Below are 12,357 nucleotides of genomic sequence, written 5' to 3' on the forward strand. Positions count from 1 at the left end.
ATAATTATAGCGCACACCATAAAAATTCACTTCATAACAATAATATTGCCATTAATCTAGAAAACAAAAAATACCATTTGATATTGAAAAAATAATTATTTCTACAATCATTAATAGAAATATATTTATTATACAATTATATTAGAAAATTTTCTAATTCAACTAATTAAAATTTCATTTAAAACCGTTACTGAAAATATTTTAGAAAAAAATCTATAAAATTTAGCGAATAGAAATTCACCATACAAAAACAAATACCCTTTTCAGATTGATGTCAATATGTGTTTTTCAACAATTTTTCTTTAAGAGTAAAATTCAGTATAACATATTAAGCCTCTTCATTTATAATTTAACGAATTAAACCTGACAAAAGTTATCCATAAAATAAAATATGAAAAAAAGGTTATAAAAGCAAAACAAAAAATTGATGTAGAAAAAGTGGGTCCTAAGAGTCACGTGGCAATCATGTCATTGCCACGATGTCACCATTCCGTGCTTATTTCCGCACTACCATGAAGCATACGGTGTGACAAGGCACAGGGTAATATGGATCCAGTGGCATTTTCGTAATCTCGTTGAACTGCATAACACCGCTCTCCTTCATTGGTTCGTTCATCCTCATGGTATTTACACCGTGCTTTCTTACAATACAAATAAACACATTTCTCTCTCTCTCTCTCTCTCTCTCTCTCTCACTGAGCTCGATCTCCTTGGGCTCGTCGAATTCGGTTTCTGATCTCCGAAGATTGATCTCGATAGAGGCTAGTGCACTCTCCAATCTGCAAAAATGGTGAGCTTCCTCTCTGATCTGCTCCTTCGCAAACGCTTCTGCATTCTTATCAACCTTAGATCTGGACTGAATTACCTTCGATTTCATGATTTATCTTTCCGCCCTCCACTCTTTCAATGTCGAATGCTTTTCTACATGTTACTTGAAATTCGAGCCTCGCAATTCGCTTTCCTAGCTCTTGCTATTTCAATTTCAATGTGATCTACCGTTGAACCGTGCACTGACTCGTGTTTTTTGTTCGTTTGTTTGCTTTCTCTCTTGTTACTTGCACTTGCAGCCTCTCAGACTCGAAATCAAGGTAATTCTGCTTGTATTCTGATTCAATGTATATTTGCTTTTGGTTTCCCGTAGTTTTTTTTTTTTTTTCATTGCCTATGAGATTAGATTTCTTGGAAACTAAGCGCAGTGTGAATGATTAACTTTCTGGCTACTTAATCTAACTTGTTATTGTGGTATTTGATCAGCGAAAGCTTGCGCAAAGATCAGAAAGAGTAAAATGTGTGGATCTACATCCAACAGAACCATGGTAATGCCTCTTATTCTGCTGTTGTTTTGTTTCTGAATTTAATTTATGATGTGAGGAAACTTTATTATTGGGAATATATGTAGTTCGCGGGGGGTATTTTAGTCACTAGTAGTGATGTTTGTCATCCAAGGTTACTGTTGGTGTCATTTAATTAAGTACCTGAAGCAACCTTGTCAATGCAGGATTCTGGCGAGTTTATACTCTGGAACTGTCTGTATCTGGAACTACCAATCTCAGGTATGCAATTCTTTATGTATATTGTTTTTTTTTTTTTTCTAACCGAGAAATGTAATGGTTGATATATCTTGGCACTTAGTTAGACACAGGTGTTTATCGATTGATCTACGAACAAGCCACCTTTTGCATGGTGCCAATATATAATGAGCTACTGATTCAAATCGAGGGGACCTATTCTATGATTCCCTCAAATTTTTCAAGTATCTATATTATATAATTGATTAAACATAGTAGTGTATGATGTAGTGACTCATTACATGGAGGAAATATTGAACGAACAAATGGTGCTCTTTAAGTGATTTTGTCTTGAAGCATGGCTAGAAAATGTTACAGTATTTTGTACTTTACAATGAATAGAAACTGGGACTTGTGTGAAATTTACATACTGGTCAGTAATTTGATGAGTAGACTTTGTGCCTTTTTAATCCAAATCACACCCTTTTGAAGTTTCCAAAGTAAGACCGGTTATTAATCTTATTTAACAGATCTTATTATGTGCTTCTGAATATTTTTGGTGCCTTTATAAGGCTTTCTGTTGAGCTGTGAGACTTAAGCACGTTTTCATAGATTGATAAAATTAGAATAACTGTAGATATTATGATCATCGTTTGGCATTTGCTTTGCTTTTAACACTTCATATTATGCAAGGTTGATTTTTGCAGTTTCTAGTGTATCAGGTTAGGATTTGTAGTCTTGTTTTTCTATGATGGGTATTGGTCTTGTTTTTCTAGTGTATCAGGTTATAATTTTATAGCTTGTGACACACTCCTTCTATCTTCATAGATTGTTCATAAGGGATGTTAGTTTCTCAGTCTCCTGTTTTATATTTAAATTCTTCACAAAACTGGTGCTTTAAATGGGTTGTTGTTAATTTCAATGGACATTTGCTTCTGTTATTAACATAATTTTATTTATTATATTTCAGACCATGGCCAAATCTTTTGAGGTTACTGAGTTACCAGGTACATGAAGTTGTGAATCTTATTTAGTCCATTTGTTTGTATAACTAGCTCTTGATGCATTTTCTAAGAACCACTAGAGCTCTTATACAACATAATTTTGCAGTTAGATCCGCCAAGTTTATTGCACGCAGACAGTGGGTTGTTGCCGGAGCAGATGATATGTTTATTCGTGTATATAATTATAACACGATGGATAAGGTCAAAGTATTTGAAGCACATACTGATTACATTAGGTGTGTGGCAGTTCATCCCACCCTTCCTTATGTGCTTTCATCATCTGATGATATGCTCATAAAACTCTGGGATTGGGAAAAAGGCTGGGTCTGTACCCAAATATTTGAAGGGCATTCTCATTATGTCATGCAAGTCACATTTAATCCCAAAGACACAAACACCTTTGCCAGTGCATCTCTTGATCGGACCATAAAGGTATATTTATGTTGTTTCCTTCTGTGCCAAAAAAGTAAATAGATCTATGATCCTATGATATAATGCATCAACACAACTGTTTTCTTCTTTTTCAGATTTGGAATCTTGGCTCACCTGACCCTAATTTTACATTGGATGCGCATCAGAAAGGAGTGAATTGTGTTGATTATTTTACAGGTGGTGACAAACCATATCTAATCACTGGTTCTGATGATCACACTGCCAAGGTTTTGTTTTAATATTTGCTTTTTTGTTTGTCTGCTTCATTGATTTATCTGCTTATGCAATTATGTACATACATATATACATATATATATGCATATAACATATGAAGAGGAATAACAGTTGAAACTTACGAAACAGGTATGGGATTATCAGACCAAAGGTTGTGTCCAGACCCTAGAAGGCCACACACACAATGTATCTGCTGTATGCTTCCATCCTGAACTTCCTATAATCATTACTGGTTCTGAAGATGGCACAGTACGCATATGGCACTCCACAACTTATAGGTAAAGTGGAATGCACAAATTACTGAGCTATGAGGTTTAATATTATGCTTATTGCATTTGTCACTTTGCTCTAGATTTTTTTCTTCAATCGTCATCACTTGTGTTCGAAATTGGATTATTGGATTATTGGTTTATGGTTGACTTTTGACCTTAGAGAAATAAGACTTATATGGGTTTGCCCTTTTTGTTTATTCTGTTTGTATAGGCACATAAAAAGAGTGGAAAGGTTTATTTTGGTGACTATAATGTCTAGATTTGATTTAAAATTAAGATAGCACATATTGCGATTGACGGGACATATTTATTTCTTCATTTTTCTATTTAATTTCAGGTGTCTGTTTTTAAGCTGTTGCTATATTTATTGGAAGTATATTTTCGAAATTTGTTTTATGGTTTGATCTGCTTGCAGGCTGGAAAACACATTGAACTATGGCCTTGAAAGAGTCTGGGCTGTTGGATACTTGAAGGGTTCACGTCGGTGAGCTTTTTCGCGGATAAATATTTTGCAATTTCTTAATAATTTTTTTTATGCCCTTGAACAGTGTGAGTGGGAGACTGCTGTGGCAAATTGTGCCTGTATTATGAAGTCTCCTTGCATTTACTCTTTTTTCATAACCAAAATTGTCGGGTGCGTTCAAACAGAGTTGTGATTGGCTATGATGAAGGAACAATTATGGTCAAACTTGGTCGAGAGGTACCTGTGGCTAGCATGGACAACAGCGGGAAAATTATTTGGGCTAAGCATAATGAAATTCAGACTGTCAATATCAAAAGTGTAGGAGCAGATGTTGAGGTGTGAGCTCTATTATAAATTTTTGGCTAAATGACGCATGAACTGTCAAGTTCTCTTTATTTTTAGTGACATGTGCAAGTACTATGCTTGTTAGATTGCTGATGGAGAAAGGTTACCTTTAGCTGTTAAGGAGTTGGGCACATGTGATCTCTATCCCCAAGTGAGTTAATATGCTTTTATAGTTTGTTTCACTCTCTTGCCTTGTTTTTCTATTTTTAATTATTTTTGCTCTAATGCAAAATATGGCAAATTCAGAAAGTACCATTTCTACATGATTTAGCAAATTAGACATTTTGGTACATTTACATTGACCTCATCATCGGCATTTTCTCATGAATCATGAAACATCATGTTACATAAATTTCTTAAGTTTCTATTTTCTTTGTATTATAAAAGATTGAGTTTACATGTAAGATTAAATTGGTCATCTAACCATCCTGGTTTTATATACCAATATGTAACGAGATGCAAAATTTAGGTGTGTTTGGTTGAGCGCTTACATAATTGATTTAGTTACATGTAAGCTTGAGCTGAAGTAATATATATTTTAAACTTAAATTTGAGACAAAGTGGGACTTAATTTTCTCAACTCAATACAAAAGCTATATTTTTTCACTTTTAGTTAAACATGCTTATAGAAACAAAAGCAGAGTTGATAAAAAAATAACAAACATGTCCTTTTGAGTCAAAATCATGTCTGGGATGCTCAAGTGAAAATTGATAGTTTCCTAATGCATTCCATAACCCAAACATGTTGTAATAGCAGGGATCTTGTGTTGTTAAACTTATGCATCTATGTAATATAGCAAACCAGTAGCTAGTTTTGGAATTATCTTTTATAGTTTCTAATCTCTATTCATTGATGTTAGTTTTAATAGAATAGTTCTTATTTCTGGTTCAATCATATCATCATCAACAATGTTTTATGAGGGGTTTGTTGCTGATTGTTGATTTAATTTTTTGTGCAGAATTTAAAGCACAATCCAAATGGGAGGTTTGTTGTTGTATGTGGAGATGGTGAGTATATTATATACACTGCATTGGCATGGAGAAATAGGTCATTTGGTTCAGCACTGGAATTTGTTTGGTCTTTTGAGGGAGAATATGCTGTCAGAGAAAGTACATCAAAGATTAAAATCTTTAGCAAAAATTTCCAGGTTTGTACTTCTTTAAAAACTTTATAATATTGTGCTTTGTGTAATGAAAGTTGTGATGAGAACTGTTAGAATAGTTTATATATCTTCTAAGCAACTTTGTAAAAGCTGTTTTTTGGTTGAATCTGTCTATCATCTAGAATCCTAGGGGTGTACTTTATTCTGTTTCTTATTTTCTCTCTTTGTTCTTTTTTTGCAAGATACGCATGTGTGTGTGTGCTCTACCTGTTATTGTTTGACGAAGAAAACAATGTTTGCTGTCTTTTGTTGCTGGCTACTGTCTTTCTCTCCAGCATGCACCAGATCCAGAACATCTCTTTGAGTGACAAATAACCCAACTGATCATAGGGGCAAATCCCACCTTACACCACTTATTTGCACCAAGGCATGGGTTCCATGTGCAGCCTCATGCTACGTCTAGTGGTTTCGCTGGCCTCTTTAATCCCTGTTTTAATCCACTTTCTGTCTTTCCTCTACTAGTTGAAGCATTGACCTCCTTGAACACCTTGTGGGTTCCCATCTGTACCCTTTCCTCCAAAAGTGTCTTTCGGACATGCCCACTCTTTTTCTCAATTACCTCGAAACATTTAATGGAAAATTTTCCTAATTTGGTGTGCATTTGTTGGCCAAGGTTTCCATAATCACTTGGAAAAGGATAGTAGTGAAACATCATTAGAAAAATGTTGAACAATGAAATTGTGGTGTTTGGGATGCGATGCTCTTGAGTAGAAATAGGTGTACTTTGACTATCAGTTGTAGCTTTTGACTTAGCAGTAAGTTCTCAATCCAACAAAAGGGTATACTCAGATTATGAGGAAACTTTTTCTCATGTGATAAAAATAACTATTGTCCGACTCTTCTTTGGCATGAGAATTATTCACTGTTGGACTTCTTTTTCAATTGGATATTAATAAAAAATTTCTTCATAGTGATTTGTAAAGGAAGAAATCCTTTTGGAGCTACCTGTTGGATTTGTTGTTAAGGAAAGTCTAGGTTGCTTTTTGTTATTAAGGGAAGTCTGGGTTGCTTTCAAAGTTTTGTTGATCTCTCTATGGTCTCAAGCAATATCCACACGTTTGTCTTGGAAAATTTGGTCACATTGTTCATATCTTTGAACTAAAATGCAATGAAGCATATCATTCGGGTTTTCAGTGTCATACCTCTCTAGTGTCATACCTAATCAAAGGAAGGTATCATACTTTCTCCAAGAAAATATGATGAATATATCTTGAAAGTAACTTGCATGATTGATTGTAGGCTCATGAATATCCTATGTTTCTAAATAAAAAATTAATGGCAGAACTGAGTGAATCTTTCACATCCCAGAGAGATACTCAAAACAAGAATTTAGGAGTAGTCCCTAAGTATTGCAGTATCTCTATCCTTTATTTCTATTGTTGTTCTGTTTTCCATAGTTGTATTGTATGGATTAGTTCCTGGAGTTATATCAGTTACCGTGGTCATGTTCCAAATATTTAGTAAAGTTACTTTTGTTACCAATCTGTTTGTGAGAAGGAGTGTCTAATTAAACTATGTGAGCTATTAATTTACCTCATAAAATAATTATATCAGCACTAGAGTTTGACAAATTTGCTTCAAAGTGAACATCAGGACTTCTATCTTTCATTTTCATTTATTGAATTGCCTTGATCATCACTTTAGGAAGTTCACTAAAATTTAATCCTCATTGTTTTAATCTCCAAATTAAAATAAATTCGCTCTAGGGAATACTAAGTTGGAATTCAAACTATGGGTATTTCAGGAAAAGAGGAGTGTCCGACCAACATTTTCAGCTGAAAGAATATTTGGTGGTGCTTTATTGGCAATGTGCTCCAACGACTTCATCTGCTTTTATGATTGGGCTGAATGCAGGTTGATCTATCGCATTGATGTCAATGTGAAAGTAAGTACTTTGATTAGATGATAGATATTTATCTGCTCCTTTCATTCTCATTCCATTTTAAATTTAATTTTGTTAATTTTCTTGTGTGGCAGAACCTCTACTGGGCTGACAGTGGTGATCTAGTAACGATTGCTAGTGATACATCATTCTACATTCTGAAGTACAATGTGAGGATTCTCATGAACTTCATTTTTTCTTATACTCTTGCCTTGCTAGGAAGACTATTTTGCCCCATACAATTTTGCTGACTGATATTTGTCAGATCTTCACTGGTAGTGCTATTTACGCATTTTGACTTGCATTATTGCAGCGTGATGTAGTTATGTCACATTTAGACAGTGGAAGACCGGTAGATGAGGAAGGTGTTGAAGATGCTTTTGAACTCTTACATGAAACGAATGAGCGTGTTAGGACAGGCATCTGGGTTGGGGATTGCTTTATCTACAACAATTCCTCTTGGAGACTTAACTACTGCGTTGGTGGTGAGGTATTAACTCTTTTCAGATAGAGTTCTAGTTTAAATAAAGAAGTGCTTTCATTCTTTTTTAATTGAATTACAAGCATAATCTGAGACCTTTTGATGCATAATGTTATGTATTTAGGTTACTACAATGTTTCATTTGGATCGCCCTATGTACTTGTTGGGATATCTTGCAAATCAAAGTCGTGTTTATTTGATTGACAAAGAGTTTAAGTAAGTGATACTTTTGTTTTTGATTCTTCAAAGTTTTAAATTGAAATAATCTGACTAGTTTTCTCTTTATCAATTGTTTTCTCAGTGTTATGGGATATACACTGCTTTTAAGCTTGATTGAGTACAAGACACTTGTGATGCGTGGTGATTTGGAAAGAGCCAATGAAATTCTACCATCAATACCTAAAGAGCATCATAACAGGTAAAAGTTACTTCATGTTACATTACAAGAGAATGATTAAAGTTTTTTCAACGTTTAGAAATATGTTTGGTATGGTTAGAGATTATAAATACTTTTGGTAATAGTTATGCTTTATAAAGTTATGTATATAATGTATTACATATTACATTCCCTCTATACTTTTTTCAAAGAAAAGTGCGGTATGATCCCATAGAATTTCAACCTGCTGCAAAATATAACTGCATCTCTAATAGCTGATTTGGTAATCTTTTGACACTTAATAGTTTTGTAAGAGTAATTATTAAATTTAATTGGGACTTAGTAACGTCTTTTTACTTCTCCCCATCTATATTTGCTTGTAATGTTGTGCTTTTATTGTATTAAACTATCAGTGCATAATATTTATAGATAAGTGTTACATTACATGTTCATTTACCTGTTACTTTGATTTATAATTTTGTTCTATTGCTCTTTAGTTCAAACTTCAGAGTGTCTTCATATTTGAAATTTGGTAATTAGTGCTAATGTATTACTTGCATCATAATTGAGATACTTGGTTTTATGATAGTGTGGCTCACTTTCTGGAATCACGAGGGATGATAGAAGATGCTCTTGAAGTAGCCACTGACCCTGACTACAGATTTGATCTAGCAATACATCTTGGAAAACTAGATGTTGCAAAGGTATGTTCATGTAATAAGTATAACAGGAGATTTTGCTAAATTTATCTAATTTCTCTTCATTAACTACTGATTTGACTATTCATCCTCTTTTTGTTGCAGAGTATTGCAATAGAATTGCAGAGTGAGCCTAAGTGGAAGCAGTTGGGAGAATTAGCTATGTCTACTGGAAAGGTGCTTTCTGTGATTTGAATCTTCAAGTGTATTATTGATTTTTCTGATATTTAAAGCTTGATTGCACTCCTAAATATTCATAACCAAATGTATTAAAGATTGCCATGATTGATGTGCTGCTGAATTTGACCACGTGCACATGATGTATATAGACCTAATTGAAACTTTGTGATGCAAGAGACTATAGATTTTAGTTGTGGCCATATTAGGATTTTGCTTCATTGTAAGTTAGAAATTATGGTCATGTGCATTGTGTTGTAGATGTTGATTCTAGTGTATAATTAAGACATTAAATGTTGTCTTTTTCTTGTCAAAATAAATAATAAATTCTAGAAATTGGGGAACATACATATTGCTTCTTGTTGCAAATGTCTCTTGTTCCATTGTAGCTCAGTGCTCACTGCATGTTCCATTCTTGCAGTTAGAAATGGCTGAGGAATGTTTGCAGCATGCAATGGATTTGAGTGGTTTGTTACTCCTATATTCTTCTTTAGGAGATGCTGAAGGAATATCGAAACTTGCATCCCTTGCTAAGAAACAAGGGAAGAACAATGTTGCATTCCTATGCTTATTTATGTTGGGTAAATTAGAAGACTGCCTTCAACTATTGGTAGAAAGGTATTCTTCTAAACTTGTGCTCTTTTCCTTTCTAATATTAGGACAGGGAAGGTTGATTAGACTTTAGTTACATGTATAGCTATGTTGTGCCTTTTGCAGCAATCGAATTCCAGAGGCAGCTTTAATGGCTAGATCTTATCTTCCGAGCAAGGTATCAGAGATAGTGGCAATTTGGAGAAAAGATCTCACCAAGGTAATTTTTAATTCAGGTAGATGATGTTTACTTAGGTCGGAACTTCCTGATTACTTCGACTATAATATTGTGGGACGGAATCTGAATCCTCTACAGCCCTAAAAAAGAACTGCACCTTCTGCTGTGGAAAATATAAGAATCAACACCCATTCAATTGTATTTGGTTTTAATATTTTATCATAAAAAACTATTTTCAAATGCTAAACATCTTCTGATATTAATTCAGTATTGTCAGAAGAAACAACCATTCTCTTCAGATGCCTTGTTTGGCTTGTCTTGCCATGTCGATAAGTTGCTTGTGGATATATTTTGTTACAGGTTAATTCAAAGGCTGCTGAATCATTGGCTGATCCTGAAGAATATCCAAATTTGTTTGAAGACTGGCAAGTTGCACTTGGTGTTGAATCTAAAGCTGCAGAAACAAGGTCAGGGCACAGAATGCGTACTTTCTTGCATCTTATCTTGAAGCATTGGTAGTTAGTAGATTAGCATTTTTGTGCAAAACATCTTCATGAAATGTTTACTTTTTGTTAAACTTTTTTCTTTTTTATGTTAGGAATGTGTACCCTCCTGCAGACCAGTACGTCAACCATGCTGACAAATCACACATTACCCTTGTTGAAGCTTTCAGAAACATGCAGATTGAAGAGGAACATCTAGAAAACGGGGTATGCTATTTTGTTTTGTGCTACATAAATAATAACCTCAACTCATTGTTAATTGTGGTGTGAGACTGTTGGTTTATTTTGTTGTCCTTTCGTAGTTGACTGAACAAAATGGAGAAGAGCAGGACACAGAGGAACAAAATGGAGAGGAAGGAAGCCAAGAGGAGGCAGTTGTAGTAGATGCAGATTCTACAGATGGTGCAGTACTCGTTAATGGTAACGAGGCTGAAGAAGACTGGGGTACGAATAATGAAGGAGCCCCGTCAGCCTAAAAGCAATTGGTTGGGGTGGTGTGAAAATCGAAATTTTGTCTCTGGTGATTAATTGTTTCTGAAGTGCCATTTCTAACTACAGTTTGACGACTAGCTGTTTTTACTATAACTACTACTACCTGGGTCCTAACATTCTTAATTGCTCTCAATTTTTAGAGTATTGGATACTACACTGCAATTAGGCTGTATATTTGAGAATGAGGGAGAGGAAATAGAAAAATAGCATCCATTGTCAATTCTGAAATCATTGACTATATAATATTACTATTGCTTACTAGAAATGAGGGCCCTGTAAATATAGACGTTACAGATACTGACTTTATGAATTCATCCTTGATCAACCATTTATTTGTTATATTTACTTACGAAACTTTATTATTAGATTGTGTACTATTACAGTATTACTGAAAACAATGTGAAAGACAATAAGTTGTTTCTTTTAGAAAAAAATAATAATTTCTTCCTATCCTCACTTATCTATTCATTTTTGTTGGCAGTGCTTGCCCATCACTAGGTCTCATCAAGACAGTCTGTTCCAGCTTCTGGGATATTTATCTGAGGTTAGGATCATATTTCTACATTGCGATGGTTAGGATGTTTATCTGAGCTAAAAGTAGCTTAGTCAGTTTACTAAGAATATTTGTTTTAGCATATCCAGCAGTATATTATTGAATAATAGTTTTTGGTTATTATCATGAACTTATTACCACTCAACCGACTGTTTTTGGATTGATAAAGTATTCCTTCGTTCTATTTGGATGCTTGCATTATGAGTAATGTTGCTAAAGGTAGCCCTGCTCGTTGTTGTGTGCATCTGCCAGTATTGCATGTTTTGTTGGATGATTGTGCATTACATAAACTTAATGTCTTCTACTTTAATATTGTCGGTTTCATGTTCTTTAATTTAAAATGCAGGTCTCCTCAAGGTGACATAAAGAGGTTTTGTGGTCTGGTAGTTTGTTTCCTGGTGTTGTGGTTTTGTAGTGCCCTGAATTTTGTCATTTTGCACGTGGTACAAACAATATTCCATAGGGTCAGTTAGAATTTGCTAGATATATAGCACATTCTTTTGAGGCTTTTACCTCAATATACTCTTGTCATTGTGAATGTAGAAAAAACGGAACTAGAGATGAGTGACTGCTTAAATTTTAGATAGTTTTTATTTTATTTTTTTAAAAATTCATGACCATGATTAAACATTTTATTTTTTCTGGATTGTAAACATGCATGGTTAATAGAGAAAATAATGATTCCCCCGAGTTCTTCAACTTGCTGTTACCAACAAGTATTTCTTGAGTCGCTGCATTATTCCCGAATCGTGTACTTGTGAATCATGAACCAAGATTGATAGTTCGCAGTGCATCGTCTGAGTAAATGAGAGTGGGATGAAGTTTGGTTTCATCATTAACTACCAAGATTGATAGTTCATAGTTCATTGCACTAGTATTAAAGTGTAAAATACATGTCCTTCCTAAAAATAGAACAATTCACCAAAATAAGTATACTGTTTTGTTTTTTGAAAATTTAATTGGCAAGAACTTTAGTTCTAAATCTGGGAAAATAAATGGAAGTTA

The 12,357-nt window shown here is 34.2% G+C and overlaps 1 protein-coding gene across 3 annotated transcripts; it reads left to right on the forward strand.

Annotated features, from left to right (window-relative positions):
* The first annotated feature begins 619 nt into the window (after window positions 1-619).
* LOC114184833 (coatomer subunit beta'-2-like) lies at window positions 620-12,051 on the forward strand. 3 transcript variants are annotated; one of them, XR_003604617.1, is made up of 26 exons: window positions 620-790; window positions 1,068-1,088; window positions 1,255-1,316; window positions 1,499-1,553; window positions 2,479-2,515; window positions 2,619-2,944; window positions 3,040-3,171; window positions 3,308-3,456; window positions 3,866-3,934; window positions 4,099-4,249; window positions 4,344-4,409; window positions 5,218-5,406; window positions 7,166-7,306; window positions 7,399-7,473; window positions 7,617-7,793; window positions 7,909-8,000; window positions 8,086-8,202; window positions 8,750-8,864; window positions 8,964-9,035; window positions 9,457-9,653; window positions 9,753-9,846; window positions 10,165-10,271; window positions 10,403-10,514; window positions 10,610-10,827; window positions 11,281-11,343; window positions 11,699-12,051. XR_003604617.1 is itself a non-coding variant. In XM_028072173.1 (26 exons), the coding sequence occupies exons 1-25, from the start codon at window positions 788-790 to the stop codon at window positions 11,295-11,297; spliced, it is 2,718 nt and encodes a 905-aa protein (XP_027927974.1). In that variant the 5' UTR covers window positions 620-787; the 3' UTR covers window positions 11,298-11,343; window positions 11,699-12,051. The 3 variants fall into 3 exon arrangements, 1 of the variants encoding a protein (XP_027927974.1); XR_003604618.1 differs by having other exon boundaries at window positions 10,610-10,801; XM_028072173.1 differs by having other exon boundaries at window positions 10,610-10,751.
* Window positions 12,052-12,357: the final 306 nt, after the last annotated feature.

This window comes from Vigna unguiculata, chromosome 5 (assembly GCF_004118075.2).
Source record: "Vigna unguiculata cultivar IT97K-499-35 chromosome 5, ASM411807v1, whole genome shotgun sequence".
In the NCBI taxonomy this organism is placed as follows: Eukaryota; Viridiplantae; Streptophyta; class Magnoliopsida; order Fabales; family Fabaceae; genus Vigna; species Vigna unguiculata.